The 23,758-nt window shown below is 44.1% G+C and overlaps 1 protein-coding gene across 1 annotated transcript; it reads right to left on the reverse strand.

Moving 5' to 3' along the window:
- Nucleotides 1-9,999: 9,999 nt before the first annotated feature.
- CHRNA9 (cholinergic receptor nicotinic alpha 9 subunit) lies at nucleotides 10,000-23,164 on the reverse strand. Its single transcript, XM_056326625.1, has 5 exons — nucleotides 22,437-23,164; nucleotides 21,185-21,330; nucleotides 20,240-20,394; nucleotides 19,035-19,567; nucleotides 10,000-17,260 (listed from the first exon to the last, which is right to left on the reverse strand). Exons 1-5 carry the CDS (start codon nucleotides 22,504-22,506, stop codon nucleotides 16,704-16,706), a joined length of 1,461 nt encoding a protein of 486 aa, XP_056182600.1. The 5' UTR covers nucleotides 22,507-23,164; the 3' UTR covers nucleotides 10,000-16,703.
- Between the last annotated feature and the right edge of the window lie 594 nt (nucleotides 23,165-23,758).

A 23,758-nucleotide genomic window follows, 5' to 3' on the forward strand; every position in this document is an offset into this window, starting at 1 on the left:
CACACCTCAGCTAGAACCCATAAAATCTCCACCCCTTATTCCCTACCATTTGCATCCTGCTCAGATCCCACATAATTTAATACATATACATATATCTTCTAACCATCCCATTGTATTTAGTTCTCATTACTGCAGTCCCTTCTTGCCAACACTTACAACTTAAACTACATACCTAGACCATCTTTATACCGAACGTATAGATTTATACATTCTCATTAACTACTATCCCCTGGCCTTGAACAAATAGCTATTACTCTCCCATTCCATGGGTTTCCTCCACTCCTCCAGATGGTTCATAAGGACATGCTATGACTTGGGCCCCATCTGTCTAGATTGGTGCTCAGGACAGGAGAAGCAGTATATTTGACTGTTGGGCACCAATACTGGTTTGATTTGGGTCACCATTGCACTTGTGTGGTTCTTTGTGAAACTCACTCTTTGTCAGTTCAAGTCATTCCTGCTGCATTACTTCCTAAAACAGACAACTCACATCACAGATTATTTTTCCTCCAGGGCTAAATCTCCTTGAGGCATACACTGGGTCTCCCCACCCTTCCACATTTCCACCAAGTACACACAGGTCCTTGAGTGAAGACAGTCCCACAAATGGGTTTGCCTTGTCCCATGGGAGGGGCAATCCACACCACCTTCCCCAGCCACTTCACCATGCACACTACAGAGACCTTATATCCTCCCACAGTATGCAGAGGTTTTGTCTGAGCAGGACCAGGACAGTTAGCAGATCCTCTGGTGTTAACCAGGCAGATGGCTTCTGCTAAATTTATAAGCCATGTTTCCATGCCCCATTGGCCAACACCCTCAACGTAGTCTTTAGCAGCCTATTACATACATGTCTCAGTCTTTCCAGAGGCTTGTGGGTAACAGAGGATGTGATGCGCCCACTCCAGTGCCATACGTCTTTTCCCAGGAGTTTATGAGCTTATTTCAGAAATTAGTCCCATTGTCTGATTCAATTCTTTCTCGTTTACCATGTTGCCACAAAATTTGCCTTTCAAGGCCTAAGATGGTGTTTTGGGCAGTGGCATTTTTTACAGGGTGAGTCTCTAGCCAACCAGTAGTCCCACCACGGTGAGTCTGTTGCACTTGCCTTGGCGTATTCATGGCAGTGATCCAATATAGTCCACTTGCCAGGCCTCACCATACCGAAAACCCAGCCACTGCCCTCTCCCTGTTCCAGGGAGATTTTACTTATGTGACTCGCTTGATTGCAGCACATGTTTCACATTCATGAATGACCTGTATGCTGGCCTCTGTGGTCAAGTGCAACCCCTGGATCATGAGCCCATCTGTATGTTGCATCTCTCTCTAGATGTCCCAGTGTTTTGTGGGCCCATTGAGCTGTGAATAACTCATCCTTACACTCCCAGTCCAGCTCCACCTGTGCTACTTCAATTTTGACAGCCTTGTCCACCTGTTTATTGTTCCGATGTTCTTCAGTGGTGTGGCTTTTGGGCATGTAAGCATCTGCATGGCATACCTTTAGAACTGTTTTCTACCTTGGTAGTGATGTCCTGCCACAATGCAGCAGCTCAGGTAGGTTTACCCCTGCACTGCCAATCGGTCTTCTTCCACTGCTGTAGCCACCCCCACAGGGCATTAGCCACCAACCAGGAGTCAGTATAGAGTACTAGCCACTTTCCTTACTCAGCAATCTCTAAGGCTAGCTGGATGGCTTTCACTTCTGCAAACTGACTTGACTCACCTCCTCCTTCAGTGGTTTCAACGACTTCTTGTGTGGGACTCTGCATCGCAGCTTTCTACTTCCAGTGGTTTCCTACTAAATGACAGAATCCATCAGTAAACAAAGCATAACGCGTTTCATCCTCTGATAACTCATGCCTCTTGGGCACAAGCCACTTCCTCAGGCAATGCTCCAAAATCTCTACCTTCTGGCCAGTCCATGATCTCTTCCAAGATTCCTAGGTGGTTGGGTTTCCATAGTCAAGCTCATTGCGTGATCAACACTACCCACTTACTCCATGTAGTACTCATTGCGCAAGGTGTAGAGGAGATGTTTCCTTTTAACATCCAGTGTAGCACAGGCAATCGTGGTGCCAAGAGGAGATATGCCTCTGTAACAACAGCTTCTGAGGTAGCTTGTACCCCCTCATATGCTGCTAGTATCTCTTTATTCAGGGTGTAGTGGGCTTCTGATCCTTGGTACCCCTGGCTCCAAACCCTAATGGTTGACCTCAGGTTTCTCCTGATGTTTTCTGTCAGGCTCCAGGTGAGACCATGCTCCCCAGCTGCAGTGTAGAGTACATTTTGCACAGCTGGTCCTGTCCAGACAGGCCCAAGAGCTACTGCATGAGCTGTTTCCTGTTTGATATGCTCAAAGGCCTGTTGCTGCTCCAGGCTCCATCAAAATACTACTTCTTTCAGGTTACTGGATAAAGAGGACTCACAAGCTGTCTATAACCTGGAATATGCATTCTCCAGAATCCCACAAGGCCTAGGAAAGCTGGTGTTTCCTTCTTGTTAGCTGGTGGAGACACAGTGTCTACCTTGTCAATCAAACCCATAGGTAGGTGACAGTGTCTGTCCTGCCATTGTATTGCCAAAACCAGAATCTCCTGTGCTGGTCCCTTCACCTTTTTTTTTTTTTTTTTAATGGCAAAACCAACTTTCAGAAGAATCTGAATTACTCTTTTTCCTTTCCCAAACACTTCTTCTGCCTTGTTGCCCCACATGATGTCATCATCAACGTATTGTACATGTTCAGGGGTATCACCCTTCTCCAGAGCAGTTTGGATCAGTCCATGACAAATGGTAGGGCTGTGCTTCCATCCCTGGGGCAGCTGATTCCAGGTGTATCAAATACCCTCCATGTGAAAGCAAACTGTCTCCTGCACTCTGCTGCCAAAGGAACTGAAAGAAAAAAACAACTAAACAAAATGCATTGGCAATGTCAATTGCAGCGTACCACTTTGGCTGGCTTTGACTCCAGTTCATATTGGAGCTCTAACATGTCTAGTACAGCACACAGTGGTGTCATCACTTCTTTCAGGCCATGATAGTCTACTGTTAACCTCCATCCTCTGTCAGACTTTTGCACTAGACATATGGGACTATTAACAGGTGAATGAGTCTTTCTGATGATTCCTTGGCTCTCCAGTTGATGAACCAGCTCACGGACGGGAGCCAGGGAGCCTTGGTTTGTGCAATATTGCTGCCAGTGCACCATCCTGGTAGCAATTGTCACCTGCTGTTCAAATCACAGCAATCCCATAATGAAGGGATTTTCAGAGGGGCCAGGCAGGGTAGACAGCTGTTTGATCTCTCTGTTCACAATGGCTACACTAAAAGCCCATCATCCCCTTTGGGTCCTTGAAGCACCCTCTCCTGGCACAGTCTATGCCAAAGATACAACGGGGCCTTTGGGCCGGTCACAACAGAGTGCTATTCCCACTTGTCCCCTGTCAAGCTCACATCAGCCTCCAATACAGGCAATTCTTAGCATTCCCCTGTCACTGCAGAGATCCAGATAGGTCCTGTGTCCCTGTACTCTGATGGCATCAGTGTTTACCAAACCCTTATAATTCTGTGAGTGTAATGTGCCAGGCCATCGAATCCATAGAGTCCTGTACACCTTCTCATCATCCCTTTCCTCCTCCTGGCTGTAGGCAGAGATCTTCTATTCCTGTTACTGGTCAGAGTATTCACTGTCTGACCCTTGCAGTGCCAGACCAAAAGTGCTCTCACCAGCATCAAGGGAGGTGATCTCAGTTCTTCTATGTCTGGCAGATTGCTGATTGCTGTCTTGTGTCCCTACAGCAACTGCACTGACAGCCCTCTCAGATGGCCCCTTCTTAACAGCTGTTTTCCTTCTCAGTTCACGTACACAGGCTTCCAGCTTAATTGTGGGTTCACCATCCTGCTTCCTCATGTTCTCTCCCCAGTCACGCAGGAAGAACCAGTGTACCACGCAGAATGCACCTGGGGCTCCTTTTCCTTCTGATGTGAGCAGGAGAGGACCGATTTCTTGGGGCAACCCTGACAGCCAAGGCACTGGCCCGTAGGGATGAGGAGGTACAGAGATTTCCTTCCAAGTTTTGGAATCAAGAAGACATGCTCTCCACTGTTGATGTATCCATACCTGGGCAACGCATCACTGCCAATCTGTTAGAATATGACAGTGCAGCACTTTGAATCACCTTCCTCCACATGGCTCATGTGCACAGGACATCCTCTGGATCTTTGGAGACCTCATCATTGTCTAGATCATTGTAGATGGCTTCCAGCACTGCTAGTTCTCTCAGATACTGGATGCCTTCATCTGCACTCCTAGGGAGTTCACAAAATCTTTCTTGAATGGATATCTTGCGCTCTCACTTGAGAGGAGCCACCTCCAGAGACTGCAGATTGCTGCCTCTTCTCCAGTTACTTTCTTCATTTCCCCATTACTAGCAAGGGATCCCAGCTGTTGGGCTTCCTTGCCTTCCAGCTGCTGACTGGTGGCCCCACTATCCCAGCATCGGAGCAGCCAGGTAGCAATCTGCTCACCTGGTTGGCAGCTGTCAACTTTCTGCATGTCTCAAAGTCCTGATAAGGTCAGGGACCTGGTGGTTTCCACTTCCAGTCTGAATTCTCTCACTCCTTCCTCCAATTTTTTTATCAAAGGACCACCTTCATGATCAGACCTTTCATCTAATTCCTCCTCCCTTTCTAAGCAATGACATGGACCTGTTGTTTTCTTTGTCCACTGTTTCTTTTTCACTACTGGGGTGATTACTATAGTTTGTTGCTGTCTGGGTCCCTGCCTCAACGCACAGTCCTCTAAGGGTACTGAACTGGGGCTCGATAGGCACAGGCCAGGCCCCAGTACAGTGCCAGAAGCTGCTGGATTTCATTGGGGTGGGCAAGGCACCCTTCTATCAGGTGGCATGTCAGTTTGCCAGGGTTGCTTGCCTGTTCAGGTGTAAAGTCCCAGGTTATGGGAAGCGATAAGCGCCCTAGGAACCTGCCCAAATGCTCCTTCACACCCTGCCACCCACAGACCTGCTGCTTCAGGGCACGTTTCAGTATCACGCAAAAGTTGTCTTCTCTTACACCAGGACAACACCAGATTCCACAAATGTCATAATATGCTAGAAGTGTTAATTAGTACCATTAAACAGTTCATGTAAGGGTGACCAAGTACCTCAGGAACCTGCATAATAAAACCATCCACATCAATCCCATGTAGGAAGAGGAAGATGTATTCCCTCATGCTCTCCACAAGATAGCTCCCCCAGCACAGCAAGTCCATCAATGCCAGGGCAAGGGCAAAGCACATAGTCATTGTTTGTACTAGCATGTTCCCAAACTCAGCAAAATAAAGAGATAAGAAGTGCAGCCAACAAACTCCATGACCCAGACTGGAGGTTGCCACTTAATAACTATTACAGCTATACAACGCTTAATACAAAACTGGCATTGCCTCAGGCCCCCACACCGGGCACAAAAAAGGACTGTGGTGGGTTGACCTTGGCTGTCTGGATACCAGGTGCCCACCAAGCTGCTTTATCACTCCCCTCCTCATCAGGATTGGGGGAGGAAAATAAGATGGAAATGGGAAAAAAACCCCAAACTCGTGGGTCAAGATAAAAGCAGTTTAATCAAGCAAATGCTACATGTGAAAGGAAAGGAAAACGAATACCCTTCTCCTCCTCCATTCTCTTAGCTTTTGTTGCTGAGCAGATGTCATATGACACGGAATATCCATTTGGTCACTTCAGGTCAGCTGTCCTGGCTATGTCCCCCCACAAGATCTTGCCCGCCCCCAGCCCACTGGTGAGGGGGGATGCTGGAGAGCCAGCCTTGGACCTGTGGAGCACGGCTCAGCGGTAGCCAAACCACTGTGTGTTACCAGCACCCTTCTAGCTGCCAATACAGAGCACAGCACTGCGAGGGCTGCCGTGGGGAAAATTACCCCCATCTCAGCTAGAACCCATACAACTGGCATTTTGAGAAGAATCATCATCTCCAGGAACAAGTGCAGGCTTGGATTACAACAATGAACTAGCCAGAACACTTTTTTCTGCCTTCTTCAGAAGTCTTACAAGTTGCATTGTCCATCTTTTTAAGTGAATGCAGTCTATGGAACTGCCTCAGTGATTTCTTCCTCCTATTTAGAGTCTTATACAGACAGAGGACCCTCTTTCACACTAACATTGTGTGTTTACAGTGAGCAAGGCATAAGATTAGTTGTAAAGTAATAACGAGAGCAAACAAATCGTCTTTTCTCCATGTCAGGGATATTGCCCTATCCAGTCAACGTCTGTGGCTACTGAACTCAGGGAGCTCCTGTCTGCAGGGCACAGGGAACCATACCATGATGTTAAAGTTGTTTCTTATAGCAAGTATAGTCATGATCTAGGACATAAAAGGATTCTTTCCGTTCTCAGAAGAGAATACAAGGACTAGAGGGGTAAAAGGACTGAAGAACACAGAAGCAACTCAGAAGAGCAAGATCAATGGAAGAAAGCCATTTGCACAAAGCCTCTCTTTTTCCAAGCTACTTTAATTTGGTCAGAAAACCTAAATAGCCACATCTCTGCTGACCTGGCTGAGGGTCCAAGTTCCTCCTGCCATAGCACCCAGTGCCTTCAGCAGGCATTTTCTCTTGGTCTCAGCAATATGCCAAACTCTCCTGACCAGTCTCCACTGCTCATGAAGCCTTCAATCTGCAGAACCCTGAGGACTAAGAGACTACCTCAAATCAGTTCTGTCATAAGACTATTAGTCCCCAGATCAAACTATAAAAATTAAACCACGGCTTCTGAGGAAGCTATGAAATGGCCTTTCAGAACAGAAACCTTTGCACTTGCCTGTGTGATACAAGTCTTCATTTACTTAGACCTTAATAAAAGAGCAATCATGCCCTGTTAGGGCACCAAGGCTACATCACTTGTATCTTGGAGAAAACAGAACATACAGGGTTAAGAGCAGCTTTTTTGATTTTCATTAAAAAAACTTCCTACAAGCACCCCAGCAACTAGAACAGCACTTGTATGACCCCTAGAGGTCTCAGGATTTAGGTGAGGAGTATCTCCACAGATGGAGCTTATGCAAGGTGCCGACTTTTACAGCAGACACACCTGGGCCCTGGACTTATTCTCACCTCCAGCCTTCACCTCTCCTCCCCTCCCCTGGGGCAGGACCTCTAGGCTGGTTTGCTGCTGATGCCCCAGGAACCTCGGGTCCCAGTGTGTAATTCTCCTGGTGACACAAAACTTGCTGCCTCGAAGCACTGCTAAGAATCCATGCAGCTCGGGGCTGCTGTGCCAAATAAGCACTTGCCCTGCTCGCTTTGAACCAGGTGTTGAGAAATGCTCTTTGTTACAGTTTGAACAACCCCTGCAGGGTAGTGAACGTGGCATTCAAAAGCAGAACTAAGGCAGTGTACCTGAAGGTGACTAAGTTTTGTCCGTATCTGAACAACGTACCCCTGAGCTCACTTGCACTATACTACTGGTTCAGGAGCCAGTTTACCCTTGGGTTTGTGATGTTAGTGTTAAGTCTTTAAGAAAAAATCCCATCCCTTAGCTGTGAGGAAAGAGATTGTCTCATGATCACCATTCTGTTTCAAGCTATGATAAAAACACTAGATAAAAGCAACACAAGTTCCATTCACCACAGTTATCTTATTAGCAGTCTCCTGGAACATTAACACGCTGAAGAAAAGGGGCACAACCTGCAGGACCCAACGATACACTGAAACAGCTCTGAAACCTGTCAGGCCTCCTGTGGAAGAAGTCCAACCATCAACTTTCTGTGAGAAAGTGGGTGAACCAGACAGAAAATTATTTGAATATGCATGAGTTCCAGGTGGAACTGAGGGCTATGAAGTAGCCAGGAGGAAGCCAACCTTCCAAACCATACAGTGCTCATACAGAGGGCTACCAGACACTTACCTTTGGGAACTGGGCAGAGGGGTGAAATGGGACTAGTTTACCAGCAGGTGATGTGAGCGGGTCCTCAGGGTCCCACTTTTCCATCAAGCTGGTGCAGGCTTGGACACATCACCATGACTTAGGGCAATCTGGCACCCCTGTCCCTGCCTGAGCCAGTAACCCCTACCCCATAACAGACTCGCTGCTGCAGTATGGCCCCAGAGTAGGAGCTGCATTTGACTTGCTGGCAGTCCACCCCGGACACAGGCTGGCCAGTGAATGGGACACAAAATGGGAGTAGCTATATCACAGCAGGAATGTGCTCTGTGAATTCACAGGTGCTAAACAACTGTCTTAGGAATTTTACATCTTTTTCACCTCATTTTGAGTTAGTTCCTTGCCTCCCCCCTCTGCCCCTTCCCTCATCCTCATTTTGCAGACACCACTTAGCATTATTTTGCAACACAGATGTGTCTGCTGCCACCCTCTAACGAACTTTGGCCCTATGGAGGCCACACCATCACTTTCACCACCATTGAACACATACTCCACATTCTAGTGAAATGCTTTACCTGTGCAGAGCTTTTCCAACTTCTGGAGGCTTCTCCAGGTGACTTTATTTAACTTTATTGTTGAAGTCCATTCTTGCTACAATGAAACACTAACAAAGGGGACTCCTGCCACCATATTTCAGTAGTGAGCAGCTTGGTAGCATTCAGCTAGAACTAAAAATACAAAATGAATAAAGTAGTCAGATCTATTACTTACCTATGGCACACTAACAACAGAACCATACAGATACATGCATTAATCACAGTATCATTCTTTATTTGTTCACATTATATTGGCTCAAAGATTTCCTGCTAGCATGTTCTTAGGCATGCTAATAGAGAATTCACAAGCAAACAAAACCAGAATACAGTGTTATATAGTATTTAAGACCACTATTAATCAAGTCATCCATTAGTGGTGACACATAGCAAGCAAATACCCAGTGAATCCCAATTTACTAATTTTATTCACTGAAACACTCTGCTTAAACCTAACTCAGGTTATTGTAGGCAATTTTAAAAACCATGTTATTTTTCTGCTCCACTCTTCCTTTGTCAGCTTTGTCACTGCATTTAGATTAACCAAAACCCCTGCATTCTTCAAACCAAAGGGTAATGCAAGACAGACTTTGTGCAGTGCAGTCCCCAGCAACTCCCAACACCAAAGATGAAAATCTTGTTCAACGAAGAGTGATTTGCATAAAAATATGTTTCAAGTTCTTTTAAAACAGAAGTGAAAATTTATTGCTAGCAGCTGTGTGAATGTCAAGGCACAGAACCTGGTAAATATAAATGCTCAGAATGGCAGAGGAAGGAAACAGCAATGCCTGCTCCCAAGAAAAATCCCTAATTCTAGGTAGGTTACTTAGAAGGTAGTACTGAACCTTTTCAGTAGTACTGAAGGTAGCACTGAAACTTTTCAAATAAAAGTTTTCAGGAACAAAAAAGGAAAACCCTCTTTAAAACTGCAGCTGCCATTTTTTAATCTTTGTTTTCTGGATGTTCACTAGATTGACTTCTACTCTGAAGCAGGAGTGCCAAGAACAGACCAAGGCATAACAGTTCTATGCAAAAACTGCCCCTGGAACTAAGGTCAGACCACATTCTCCACCCTGCTATGCTCCTCCACCAACTGACATCCCTCCCTCAATAGTTATATTTGTATTTCATCTTGTTGCAAAGGTACCCCTGGATTGCCTTCTCAAACACAATGGCTAGAATGACACCTGGAGATGTAGCACTGTCACGGCCAGCCAAAGACACTCGGGACCCTGCATGACGAAGAACAGGCATGACTTAGTTCACCGCTAGGCCTCCTGCGAGGTCGGTCCCTGCACCCCAGGTCACCAGAAGGCAGGTTGCACTGCCTGAGAGATTCACCTTAGTGACAGAGGCAGATGCGGGAACACCTTGTGCTCCTGACAGCTCCTGAGAGCCAATACGGCTTCCAAGACCCAAAGGAGTACTAGCACAATAAAGGCTTTGATAAATTCACTGCCTTTGTTTGAGCTCCAGAAATTGTCCAGTGGACAACAATCTCACAAATGCCCACATGTAGCCACATGGAAGAATGGATTAAACCAGGACAGCTTGATAGAACAGTTGCAGCGTGTTTGGTGGTGGCCCTACAGACCTTCAGTGGTCTGTGGCCTATAGGCTAGGAATCAAATGCATAAAAGTATTTAGAAAGAGAGACAGATAAGAACAAACCTGAGCTGGGTACTTGCAATCTCAATTATTCCTTACTGCAAGCAATGTAAAACCAGTATTGTTCACTGCCACCTTGCAGAATGGAGTTCTTAAAAGGTGTCTGCAGACAACAAAGCTCTAATTTGCACAACGCAAACTACATACAAACTCCTCTGCTACATCTTGTCCTTTCAACACAGCTGGACTTGTCTCTAACAAAAAAGATTTTTTCTTTTTAGTGGACTTCAGAAACAGTGGCAAAAAGGATGTACAGCTTACTCTCCTTTAATTGAGCTCTAGGTTATTCACTCTGCCTGCAAATACAAAGGAGGTGGTTACGCACAAACTCCACAGGCCACCTTTGGACCTATATCCTGTCTCTGATTAAAATACTTCAAGAATGAAAACAAGAGTCAATGTATTCTCCTCTTCAATGAGTAGCAGAAGTTTGTATGAAAAGATGGCTTCTTCCAGTTTCATAAACAGAAAGAAAGGAATTGCCTCTCAACCCACACTCCCCTTTTCCCACCTGCTAAACAATCACATTACAGGTCTTGGTCTTCTCAAATTGTGACAGACGCACAATCAGGAGCTCTTGCCGCACTCCTGCACTTCTTGAGAAACAAGTCTTAGGCACTTGCCATACTTCTGGCAGGGTCACAGAATGGTCAGGGTTGGAAGGGACCTCTAGAGATCATCTAGTCCAACCCCCTGCTAAAGCAGGTTCACCTACAGCAGGTTACACAGTCACATTCAGGTGGGTTTTGAATGTCTCCAGAGGAGACTCCACACCCTCTCCGGGCAGCCTGTCCCAGTGCTCTGTCACACTTAAGGTAAAGAAGTTCTTCCCCGTATTCAGATGGAACTTCTTGTCTTTCAGTTTGTGCCCGTTGCCCCTTGTCCTGTCACTGGGCATTGGTGAAAAGAGCCTGGTCCCATCATCCTGGCACTCACCCTTAAGATATTTGTATGCGTTGATAAGATCCCCTCTCACTCTCCTCCAAGCTACACAGGCCCAGCTCCCTCAGCCTTTCCTCATCAGGGAGATGCTCCAGTCCCCTCATCACCTTCGTAGCCCTCTGCTGAGCCCTCTCCAGCAGTTCCCTGTCTCTCTTGAGCTGGGGAGCCCAGACCTGGACACAGCACTCCAGCTGTGGCCTCCCCAGGGCAGAGCAGAGGGCCAGGATCACCTCCCTCGACCTGCTGGCCATGTTCCTCCTAATGCCCCCCAGGATGCCACTGGCCTTCCTGGCCACCAGGGCACACTTCTGGCTCATGGGCAACTGGCTGTCTGCCAGAACTCCCAGGTGCTTCCCTGCAGAGCTGCCATCCAGCAGGTGCATGGGGTTATTCCCCCCCAGGTGCAGGACCCTACACTTGCCTCTGTTGAACTTCATTCATTATGTTCCTCTCTGCCCAACTCCCTACCCTGTCCAGGTCTCACTGAATGGCAGCGCAGCCTTCTGAGGTATCAGCCACTCCTCCCCGTTTTGTATGGTTGGCAAACTCACTGAGGGTACACTCTATCCCCTCATCCAAGTCATTGATGCACAATTTGAACAGGACTGGAGCCACTGCTGACCCCTGGGGAGCACCACCAGCTACAGGCCTCCAGCTGGACTCTTTGCCACTGATCACAGCCCTCTGAGCTCTGCCATTCAGCCCATTATCAATCCGCCTCCCTGTCCATTCACCTAACTACACTGCCTGAGCTTGCCTATGAGGACGTTATGGAAGACAGTATCAAAAGTCTTGCTGAGGTTAAGGTAGACAACATCCATTGCTCTCCCCTTGTCCACCCAGCCAGTCATTCCATCATAGAAGGCTATTAGCTTGGTCAGGTGTGGTTTCCCCTTGGTGAATGCATGCTGACTGTTCCTAATGACCTTCTTTTCCTTCACATGCTTGGAGATGACCTCCAGGCTGAGCTGTTCCATCACCTTTCCAGGGATGGAGGCCTGTAGTTTCCTGGGTCCTCCCTTCTTGCCCTTTTTGAAGACTGGAGTGACACTGGCTTTCCTCCAGCCCTCAGGCACCTCTCCTGTTCTCCATGACCTTTCAAAGATGATGGAGAGTGGCTTAGCAATAACATCTATCAGCTCCCTCTACACTCAGGTGTGCATCCCATCAGGGCCCATGGATTTGTGGGTGTCAAGTTTGCTCAGGTGATCTCTCCTCGACCAGGGGAAAGTTCTCCTTTCTCCAGACTTCTCTTGCCTCCAGGGCCTGGCAAACTGGAGGGCCGGCCTGGCAGTGAAGACTGAAGCAAAGAAGGCATTCAGTAACTCTGCCTTCTCCGTGTCCTTCATTACCAGGGCACCCACCTCATTCAGCAGTAGGCCCACATTTTCCCTAGTCATCCTTTGCCTGCTGAAGTACTTGAAGAAGCCCTTGACCTCCCTTGCCAGATTTAATTCCAAACAGACTTTAGCTGCCCTACTGCATGTTCTGACCACATCCCTATATTCCTCCCAAGTGGCCTGTCCCTTTTTTTCACATCACATGACCTTCCTTCTGTTTTGAGTTTTGCCAGAAGCTCCTTGCTCATCCATGGAGGCCTCCTGCCCCCTTTGCTTGATTTCTTACTCAGAGGGATGCACCTATCTTGAGCTTGGAGGAAGTGATGCTTGAATATTAGCCAGCTCTCTTGGAGCCCCCTGCCTTCTAGAGCCCTAACCCATAGGATTCCTCCAAGTAGGTCCTTCAAGAGGCCAAAGTTAGCTCTTGTGAAGTCCAGGGTTGCAATCCTACTTACTGCCCTGCTTCCTCCACACAGGATCCTGAACTCCACCATCTCATGGGTCAGAGTACAAAGCTTTGTTAACCAGAGGACAAAAACATGCAGATAGCTTATGATGTAACATCCGAGTTCCTGAAACATGGGGAAACCTGCTTCTCTATTTCGAGGTGTCATGTACTGTCCAGGATGATTCTTTTGGGTTTAGCATGAATCTTCAGGCTGCAATTTCCACAAACAGAAACAGATTTCCTGGGGTAGCTAAGGGCATCTCCTACCTTTCTGCACAGTTAGAAACTCTATACCCCAACATCCCATCGCACTGCATCTTCAGTTCCATAATCCTGGTCATGGAAGAGAGCACAGCAAAGGCATCACAAGAGACAGCTTGTATTTCTTCCCATTTTAAAACTGCAACGACTCAATAAAAAAGGGAGAGGTGATCTCTCTGCCAAGAGACAAAAAAAAAATATCTGTCAGCTTATTCCTCAAATGCCTCCACAGCACACAGATCTCAAACAGTATTTTTACAGCATCATTGTCCTCCTCAGTAAATCTGAAGTCACCCAGCTGCATTCATGTTAAGCCTACACAGTAACTCAGACAGGTGCATAAGTAGTTATTTTTCTGTTATTATAAACATAGTCATCATCTTTGGATTTAATCTTCCTCAAAGATTGCTGGATCTAAGTATGAGAGAGACAAAAGAAAGAGGAAGAGATCAGAATAGACAGAATTAGATTAAACATTCCTGCCTCCACTTAGCACTAGAGTTGGCATGTACACTTCTGACTAACACACTTGGCTGATTTAGAATATGGTGGGTTTTTTACTGAAATAGCTAAATACAGAGATAGACAAACTAAATATTAGGCCTTGGAGGGACACAAACTACAGCCCCTACAGTTTAGTCAGAAACTCCTAAGCCAGCTTTAAACCAGGTAGCAGTATGGACCTTGGATCAGCTTTATCACCAGAAGCATGGCCATGCAGCACCATGTTATGCTTTCCCTCTGGAAAACGATTGAGAAATGACTCTGAGGGTCTTAGCATGAGGCTTCACAAGAACTGTTCAGGTGCCATCTTCTACCTGCATCCATCATCTGCTGCTCACACTCTTTATTGAATCCAGGGCTCTTATGAACTAAAACCAGAAAAATGTTTGTTACAAGAGCAAGAACAACATTGACCATATGTAAATAAAAGAAAAGAAACACTTGAGAAGGTCTGGTGATCGAAAGAAAAAATTAACACAAAATAATTAAAAAACTAAAAGTAGTAGTTAATAAATTCAAATAGCTAGGAATATTTTTCAAATCATATTCTTGTAAGGAAAAGAATTCTTTAGTACTGTCACATCTTAGCATAAAATGTGCTAGGGAAGTGCAAAGTATGATTTCAACATCATCATCCAAGCATGTAGCATACTGAAGAGCACCAGCATGATAGAGGCCCATGATCCACCTACAATTGCAAACTTTCCCTTACAAATGGGAAGGCCACAGATGCACTGAACAGAATGGCATGGGCAAAATCTGGATTTCTAAGAAAGATATTCTGCATCAGACTAAAGGTCTTTCTAAATCTGGAAGCTGTCTTTAATGGGTGCCACCAGTGGGATGAAGAGCACTGAAGAACATACAGTCATGAATCCCCAAAATATTACTCCACCTTTCAGCACCTGACTGTATTTAATAGTATGCCAATAAGATTTTTCTTCCATGTTTTCTCCCCAAATTTTAAATCCATATAATATTTCAGCATTCATAAATCCTGTTGCAAGAAGTTCCTCAGCCTTCTCACATATTGAAGAGACTCCTCCACTGTGACACATTGTGTATATTTGATGTACCTCGTTCCTATATTGGAAGAGACAGTGAACAGTAGTAACTCTCTACTTTATGCTACCCATAAGCCCTTGGACAAACTCTTGGCCATTGGTTTTCCATGCTGACGCCTCATGTTCTGAATATTTTACCCTTATCTTTAAATACATTGCTCCCTCAGCTTTTGGGACAGTATTTTTTCCCCACAACAAAGAACAAATCAGTTTCCTCAAACATGCAGTGTAAGTGCCAAACCCTGAACTCCACAACAAATGAGTACAACTGGCTTTCTGCACAGAAAGTGTTCTGTTCACAGAAAGTGAACAGCTTGTCTTCTAAAGGAGCTATTCAAAATTAGCCTGGTTGACTGGGAACTGATAATATACAGGGAACACACTTGAGACTTTTTCCACATACTGAGTTTATTCTTGGCTAGCCACCCAGTTAACTTTACATTAAAACCTGGACTTTAAGGCTTGCATTATGTATGAGAATCCAGATAAGCTTACAATATCAATTATTCCACACAAGAGAAAACCTGCCATTAGTAATTCAATGCATCATTTACATCATAATAATAATTACAATTCTTTTCTTCTAATAAATTTGGGCATAATAACTGAATCGCTTTGCCATTTTGACACCTTGCTCTTAAGTTACAGCTGCACAGGTATGCTCCTATTAACTTCAAAAATTATTAAAATGAGTTTTGTCATGTGAACTTTTGACTGGGATCCATTACAGTGTCATTCTGCCTCTCCCACTGCATCTAGAATATCATGGTTTCAAAGTTCAAGGTGCTCTGTAAAAGCAATTTATCTGCCATGGGCATGCCTGGGGTACTAGCTTCTAACTTTACTACACGAGACATCCTCCAGAGCTCTATCAGTCTGACAGAATTAACAGAAATTAACACACATAAGAGGGGGTTTTGGTGTTGTCAGCAACAAACACACTCACATACACAGAAGTACTAAGGTGTTGAACAAAGAGTGTTGATTATGACACTACTTTAACAAGCCTGTAAGACCATGCTTTTGTGCTAAATAATGCACAGAGCAACCTTGGCATTCCTGAAGGCAGTTTAAAGTTTAAGTATTAAAGAGGATGTAAGAGTAGACAAGGGACATGGGGTTAACATCGAAGGTCAATAAAACTAGCAGAGACAAAAAGTCACAGCCTCCTACTTTAGCAGTCTGAAGTAGCATTTAAATGCCCATGCCCAAGGGAATGAGACATCTAGGAAGGACAGGAGCAGTCCTTCCTATAGTTAGGCTCAGGAGGAAAAGAACAGAAGAGGCTCTCCAACACAGTGAGGAAGAATTCCCAGGAATCCGGCTTACTGGAGCTGTGGTGACAACAGGTTAATATTCAGCAGCAGGAAATAATAAAGGAAGATCAAGGTAACCATCATACTCAGTAAGCTCAATGGTATTAAAGGCACAACAAACAGACATGTAGAGCCTGTGAAATGATAGGAACAGTGATCAGAGTCATAATAAAAAGGTAAATTAGGAAGACAAGCTAAAAAAAAAACCCAACAAAACAGAAAAAAGGCAATGCCATGAATGCATGATTTCCAGGAACTGCCACTATGTCACAAATACACTTTTTTTCTAGAGGAGAGAAAGGGCTGGTCAAATTACAAGATGCAGAGATGCAACCTTGTGAATACAATGCTCCCTTGCTAGGCTGTCTGCTCCATCGCTGCAGCGCTCCACCGCACTCTGTCTGAAGTCATAGCCACAACCCATCAAGATGGAGCACAAAGAGCTTACCCAGCAGCCTCATCAGGGCTGCACTCCTGAAATAAAAGGCGAGGACAGTCACTAACAAAGCCCTCAGCTGAGCAATGTCTCAACGCACTGTTACAGTCTACAGAATCAATTTGTTTATAGTTACAGAATAAAAGACAAAAATCTCAAAAGCACCTCTGTCCCAGAGCTCCACTGAAACAAGCTAACACATACATTCAGATTTACAAAAGGAATGTGTTCATCTTCAGTTAAGCTGCTTTCCCAATGATCAGCACACTCATAAAAAACACCATGATAAAGAAAATCCACATGAAAAACCTGTCCATCACTTTTGCGACCTTTTTCCACTCAATTCCTTTGGCCCGGTTTGCTTTATGGTCTCGAACACAATTAGCAATATACTCAATATTTTTAATCAGCATTTTGTAACAGGAACAGCAATTAACAGCCTCCCTAGCATTTTCACCAGGAACTCCATAGCTTTTATTCAAATTTCCATTGAGCTTCTCCTTGAGATCACACTCATCATTCCTATTAGAAAGGTGACTCCTCACCTCTTTGTGCCTCCTCTGACACCTATCACCCTCCTCTAACTTATTTTCATCTTCCTTTTCTCTTTTCGGACTTGTGCAATTTTCACCCACATCATAAACAAAGAAGATTTTTGACATGTAGTCCAAAATAACCACCCTGGCCCATTGTGGAACAGGTTTTGCTTCTGAGCCACAGTGATGGAGATTCATTATAATGATCGTCAATGCAGTGGAAGCTGTGATCATCGTCATAGTTGCAATGTAATACTTTCCTGGAACACAAAATAAAATCATATTAAAGATGCTATCCTAAGTGCAGAAAAATGTGACAACACAGTGCTAAACACAAATGCAAGTGAAACTGATTTTTAATCACCCTGAGTCTCTGTACTTAGATCACACTTAATTTACCATTTAAAAACAAAGATTAAAGCCATTAAAGTAAAAGCTTATACTCATTACTGGCATGCCTATCATGAGTAAGGGGCTATTGTATTAGCACGGTAAATATTTGCAAGCCAAAACCTCTGATTTCTCGAAATACACCCATTCAGAAAGCAGCTTAGCAATGTTTATCAGGAGCCTTGCTCTTTTCCTGGTGTCTGCAAAATCCCAATGTTGATGGCTTCACGTGGCACATTAGAAATCCCATTCTGGGTGTATTAACAAAATGATGATAATGCTTTGTTGGAGCTATTGATGCACACCACACCAGCAGATGGATGCCTTTGCGTTCACACAGGCCAGTGAATATCCAGACCTTACTGGCAGACACAGCTAGTATACGGAAGGCTAAGAAGCCAGGCCCAGGGCTGATGCATGGCTCCATTGCCTGTTGAGATTTCTTGCCTGGATTTTCTTCAGCACAGCCAGTCCAAACAAGGACAAAGTTCATTCTGGCCAGGTGCAGACAAGTACAGTGAATAAATTAAGCTGTGCCCTTCAGCCACTGCTTTCCACACCTGAAGCATACAGCTGACCAGTTAACATGCTGTGGCTTGTGCCCAGGCACAGAGGCACCTCCTTGCCCTGCTCTGCTGCTGTGCAGCCTCTTCAGAAAAAGCAAGGGCTGCCATCAATGACACGGGATGCACCGCAGACAAATATGATGTGATCCCAGTCTTCAAAGGGGTTGGAAAGGATGATGAGGGAGCGTGAGGGAACAGAGAAAGCAGACTCATGCTAGGTCCTGACTTCTTAATTCAGATAGTGTGACAGGAGGACAGGGGAGGTACTCCAGTACAGCAAGCCCCTATTCCAGACAGGAATAGCTGATGATGATGATGCGGAAAATGCATTCAACAGCCCTATTTACTGACCAGTGTTTTGTCTCAGTTAAGCCATACTGGTTTTTATATACACAGTAATAATGTGTAATGAATAATGAGATCTGAATTATCTTAACAAAGCTGGAAGCCAGTCTGGAGGCAATTGTGTTCCTAGTCCTCCAGAAATCCCACCAGGGCAGCTGGGCAGCCTCCTACCTCGGGTGAGATCAGCCAGGGACAGGAGGAGGGTCCTGGCAGAAGGCAAGTGGGACAGTGCTGAACACCACCCTTTCACTACACATCAGTTCTTCCAGATTCTCAGATGTAAATTAAAATCCAGTGTAATGGACTGGCAGGCATTACAATTCAATGTAACAATGGTCAGATATTAAATCAACCCTGAGTATCCCAGCCAGGCCATCCAGCCATCTGGATCTGACAGAAACATGTCTTGAAACAGTCTGACCTTGTGTACACAGCTCATGCTTACACTTCATACTCTAGTTCTGAGGTCGTTTTCCATTACTAGCTTTATTACAAGCCTTAACTATATTAAATAAATACAAAATAGCTAGCTAATATATAATTAAAAACACAAAATAATCTTAAAGAGCTGTAGCATACCTGTACAAATTCTACACATATTTTAAGTATTTAATGATGTTTTAAAAATGTAGCACCTTTATCTTCCCAGAACCCACAACTTACATATGGTTTCCCTGACATACAGCCCTACTATTAATAAACCATGTTTAAAGACAAAGCACTTGAAGCTCACCTATCAGAGGTACATTTTCAGAGGGAGGCATGATTTCTGCAACCATCAGCTGGAACACAGTCAGAGCAAGAAGAACCGTAACGCCCAGAGACACTTTTTCCCCAGAGTCTGCAGGGAGATAGAATCCCAGTGGGGCCAGGAAAGAGATCAAAATGCAAGGAAGCAACAGATTAAATATGTAGAAAGATGACTTCCTTTTCAAAATCAGTGTGAAGGTCACATCCGGATAAGGCTCAGAGCAGCAGCCATAAGTGATGACGTTCTTAACTGCTGGCATACCATTAATCTCCCATTCCACATCTTCTACGAAGTCAGAGAGGTCACCGCTGTCAAGAGAATTGATGATGTCTACCTGATTACCATTATAGGTCCAGGACCCAAATGTAAGGTTGCATTGCTGGCTGTCAAAAGGAAAATAAGATACATCCACTACACAAGAGCTCTTTGTGATAGCAGGTGCATCCCAAGTGATTTTTCCATCATATCTCAACACAACATTAGTATTCACTGGTTCTGAAAAGTCATCATCAGCCCTAAAAGACAGAAAAGTGACAGTCAGGACTGACAGGCAACAACCTAGAGCGTGGACCAGGAAAGGGGGGGCAATGGGGAAGACCCTTCACTTCACACCATTAAAAGCATGCTTCTGAAATCATATTTGTATTTATACTGAATTTTAGTAAGAACTTACTATTAACTATTATTTACAGGTACTACTGCCCATTAATGCCAAACATCAGTGCTGTTAACGGATGTTGTATTTATTAGCCGTTGCTTCTTCAATCTTGACTTCAAAGAGGATGCAGTAGGATAAGAATCCATTCAAAAACAAAAATAATCTGTTGGTCATTACTGGCCCAGGAGAGCAGACAAAGAGTGAGGCCTTTGTGTACCACCTTTTTGTGGACAGTGTTCCAGAGCTCTTCTATAGCCTCAGCAGAAAGTACTTCAGACTGCCAGGGTATTCAATTCACAGTGCAGAGAAATTCAGAACAGCTTTGCTGTGTAGCACAATCAATTGCCAAGTCTCATCTATGGCTTTATTGCAGAATATTTAAATGATCAACAACTAATGTTAAGACAACAAATATACCCCTTGCTAAGGTAAGGTAAAGTGATGAAAGTTCAGACTCTGTGGGTCAATTCCTCCTTCAACCCCCTTCCTCCCTCAAATTATCAAGCTGATTTTCTCCAGCCACACTCACTTGTTATATAGGACAATATCTGGTCTCCAAACCAAATTGCTTGGAATCCTGATAGAATCCAACCCATCATATTTATCTTTGTCCCATTTGAGGTATGCATCATACCAGCTTTGTCGAATCCATAAGTAAGCTGACAAAATTTGGTTCCTTTCATCCTGCGTAAAAATGTAGAGATGTTTCTAACTGAAGGTGACAAAATCACATCTTAAATGCAGAGAGCATATGTTGTATAGCTTTAAAGTAGTGCCCAAAACAGGCCAGAATACTGACGGGCCACAAGAGTACTTCTCAGACAGGTACACGTGCCCGTACACTGCACAGGGAGCTCATTTATTCGGACTTTCTCTTGGCCAAACCTTCTTCCCCCTGGACCCTCCCAGCTCTAATCACAGTTGTGTAAGGCCCCCAGTACGTTAAGAATTTCCTTTTGCAAGCTTCAGCACCAAACAGCTAATAGATTTAGTCTAACGAATTCTCTGAAATGTTGGTGAGGCCTTTAAGTTGTAATTCACAAGTCACAAAAGTGATTTTCTGTTCTCCTTCCAAAAAAACTTTTTCTTTTGCCTTTGAGGTATATCTGGCTGTATCAAATTTATAAAAAAGTAACTGAAGGCTAAAATAGGGAGTTTGTGTAAAAAATAATTGCATCTTAGAAAAGAAAAAGCATTTACTCGTATTTAAAACTCTGCAAAATTTGCCTGGAGGGTGCTCTACCAACACCTAACTACAAAAGAAGCCTTAACAATTGAGCAGCTCTAAATTTGCAGGCTTATAATGGAAGACTTAGTGTTGCAATCAGGTAATCTATGAAGAACTGGAGAACAGGGCCCTCATGAGGAAGCATTATGGAAGTTATCACAACAAAATGCAAATTGCTTTTCCTACTCCAGGCAAAAGGTTTACAGCTAATACATTTCTGCACATCTTCAGAAAAACATTACTTACCATGTCTTTAATTTGGGACAACGTGATCTGAAGGGTGACATTCAGTACTTTATCTGTGTCTTCCACTGGTATTAGAGCATTTGAGTAGTGTTCAAACAGTTCATTAAACAGCAGGTGAGCATATTTTCCTTTGGCTGATTCAACAGCTAGATAACAGATTTGTTCAGTACATCAGATTAAGCACTCAGTAGTATCAGAAGACATCCTCTTTCTACAGCTTCAAGTAGTATTTGCTGTAACTGTATTTATCAATAATATACTGTAGAATATAATTTAGTTCAGAAACAGAAGTATGCCTGATGAAGCTATTCAAATAAGGACAGCATTCACCTGTAGTAAATGAATAGCTGATTTTAGCTTTTCATACCCACTGAAAAAAAAAACTCTGTATACAGAGGTGCCTGCCTTTTTTGAAAGTAAATATTGCCTTTATTTTACTGGTGTCTTTCACAGGCATAGAGATTGAGTTAGTCACATATCTGCCAAGCTAAAATTAGAAGCAAAGTCTGAAGTCAAAGCTGCTGCCAGGCTAATGATTTGTGATATCTCCCTAAATGCAGCACTGATGGATTCAGGCTTCTTTCAGAATTTACTCTTATTTCTGTTTTAACTACCACCTGGAAAAAGTCTGAGCTGCTTTTCTTCACACATTGGTAATTGCATGATGTACGGACACATCTTTGCACTAACGTCTTTTCCAAACCATGTATTTGGAGATGCTTCTTACTATCCAAGACTTAGTCACTACGGCTAATTCACTGAAAATTCAGGTCTTAAATGACACTTTTGCTGTTCTGTGCTGTGTTGTTCATCACAGTTTCTCTAGGTAGTCTCTGTATTACCTTTAGATAGATTCATACATTTCTGCAAGCAAAGGGCAAGGGCAGTAACACTCAAAAGACTCGTCCAAGTGCCAGCTGGCACCATATAGGAAGCAAGTGCTTTGGAGTAGGTCACTCTCTGGTGACTCACAGTGACTTCCTGGACTAATTAAAGTAAACCTTCCTGATTAAAAAGAAATCCTAACAAATTAAAGCTTCACAAAGATAATTTAAGTTCTGGCTGTATGGGATCATTCATTTTGTCTATGCATTAGTGAGACAAAATAAAACAAAACAGCTGAAAGACTTCTGGAGCTCAACCCTGTAAGACACATCAGGACACTAGATCCTACCTGAATAAAATAAACCTCAGTGCAACATAACATAAACATAAATATAAAAACATAACAGCTATCAAGCAGTATTCTCACCTTGTAGTATCACCGCTGTAAACAGCAACCACAGAGAGATGTAAAAAGAGGACAGGATGTTTCTCTTCATTTCTGGACCTTAAATAATTCACCCAAGGGAACAAAAATGTTTATCACCATCCGAAGCTAACAAAAAAACCAACCAAGTTGCACAGCAACATAAAGATGCTGAGGCACTGATGAGCTGCTAGAAGCAAGTCAGTCCTCCCTCAGCAGCTGTCAGTCTTGGAATGATCGATTGTCTTTGTCCCTGCCACTGCCTGGGGCTCTGATGAGAACCCCCCTCTCCCTCCGTAATGTGAGAGCTGCCTGCTCTCAAGCTAATGCTGAGAGAGAAGACAATCGGATTGGATATCAGTAGGAAAACTGTATTCCACTGCACACAAAATATAAGATTTTGCCTAATTTAAGAACCCTTTTACAGTTCTTTGGTGGGCCACGTTTTACAGCCCCTATGTTCAGCAATAGCGTGCTCAGAACTAGTTCTGTGGCGGAACTTGAGGACCTGTCACAAAAAGAGTGATCTGCCTCAGTATTTTAATTGGTATAGTCACACTGTACATCACACATCCGACATCTCACAGAGCAGAAAAAACACCACAGCCTGCCTACACCCATGCTGTGACAAAGCAATGTTTTCACCTACCAAAGTGATGCTGCATGGAAGAAACTGCAGCTACACCCATCAGACAACATAGGCAACATTTGCAGTAGCACAATACCACTGTGCAAACAACTTCCACTGGTGTAGACAACTTTGAGACCAGTACTCGGCACAGTAAATCAGGAGCAAAACTGGACTGCAGAGAAAATGCCATTTCCTAATACAGTACAATTTTTCTCAGGTGAACTCGGCAAGACACCAGAATTACAAAGAATTATGCTTACTGGACCCCTCTTGCATCAGCCACAATACTTACAGGAGAGAAACGTGAATGCAAAACAATACCACAGCTGGCCTCCCATCTACCCCGACAGTCAGAACTTCATTAGCTTTATGTCACTCATGTAGCCGAGTTAGTTTCCTAGCACTGCAGGCCATTTTCTTACAAGTTTCTCAGAGACAAGAGGTGACTTCTACCTTTCCATAGATCCAATTCATCCTTCCTGATATACTGCAGTCCCTTTCGCCATCCTTGTAGAATAGGTAACAGAAAACAGTCATTAAAATAGAAATGTGAAAATACAGATTGAACTAGCAGCAAAAAACTGGTCCAGAATAGTTCTGATCCACACAAAATATAAAATACTGTTGCTTTACTCTTGTGTAGTCTTTTGACTAGAAGGAAGCTGATTGTACAAATAATTTCTATGTAACTGCA

The sequence above is a fragment of the Falco biarmicus genome, chromosome 1 (assembly GCF_023638135.1).
Source record: "Falco biarmicus isolate bFalBia1 chromosome 1, bFalBia1.pri, whole genome shotgun sequence".
Classification (NCBI taxonomy): Eukaryota; Metazoa; Chordata; class Aves; order Falconiformes; family Falconidae; genus Falco; species Falco biarmicus.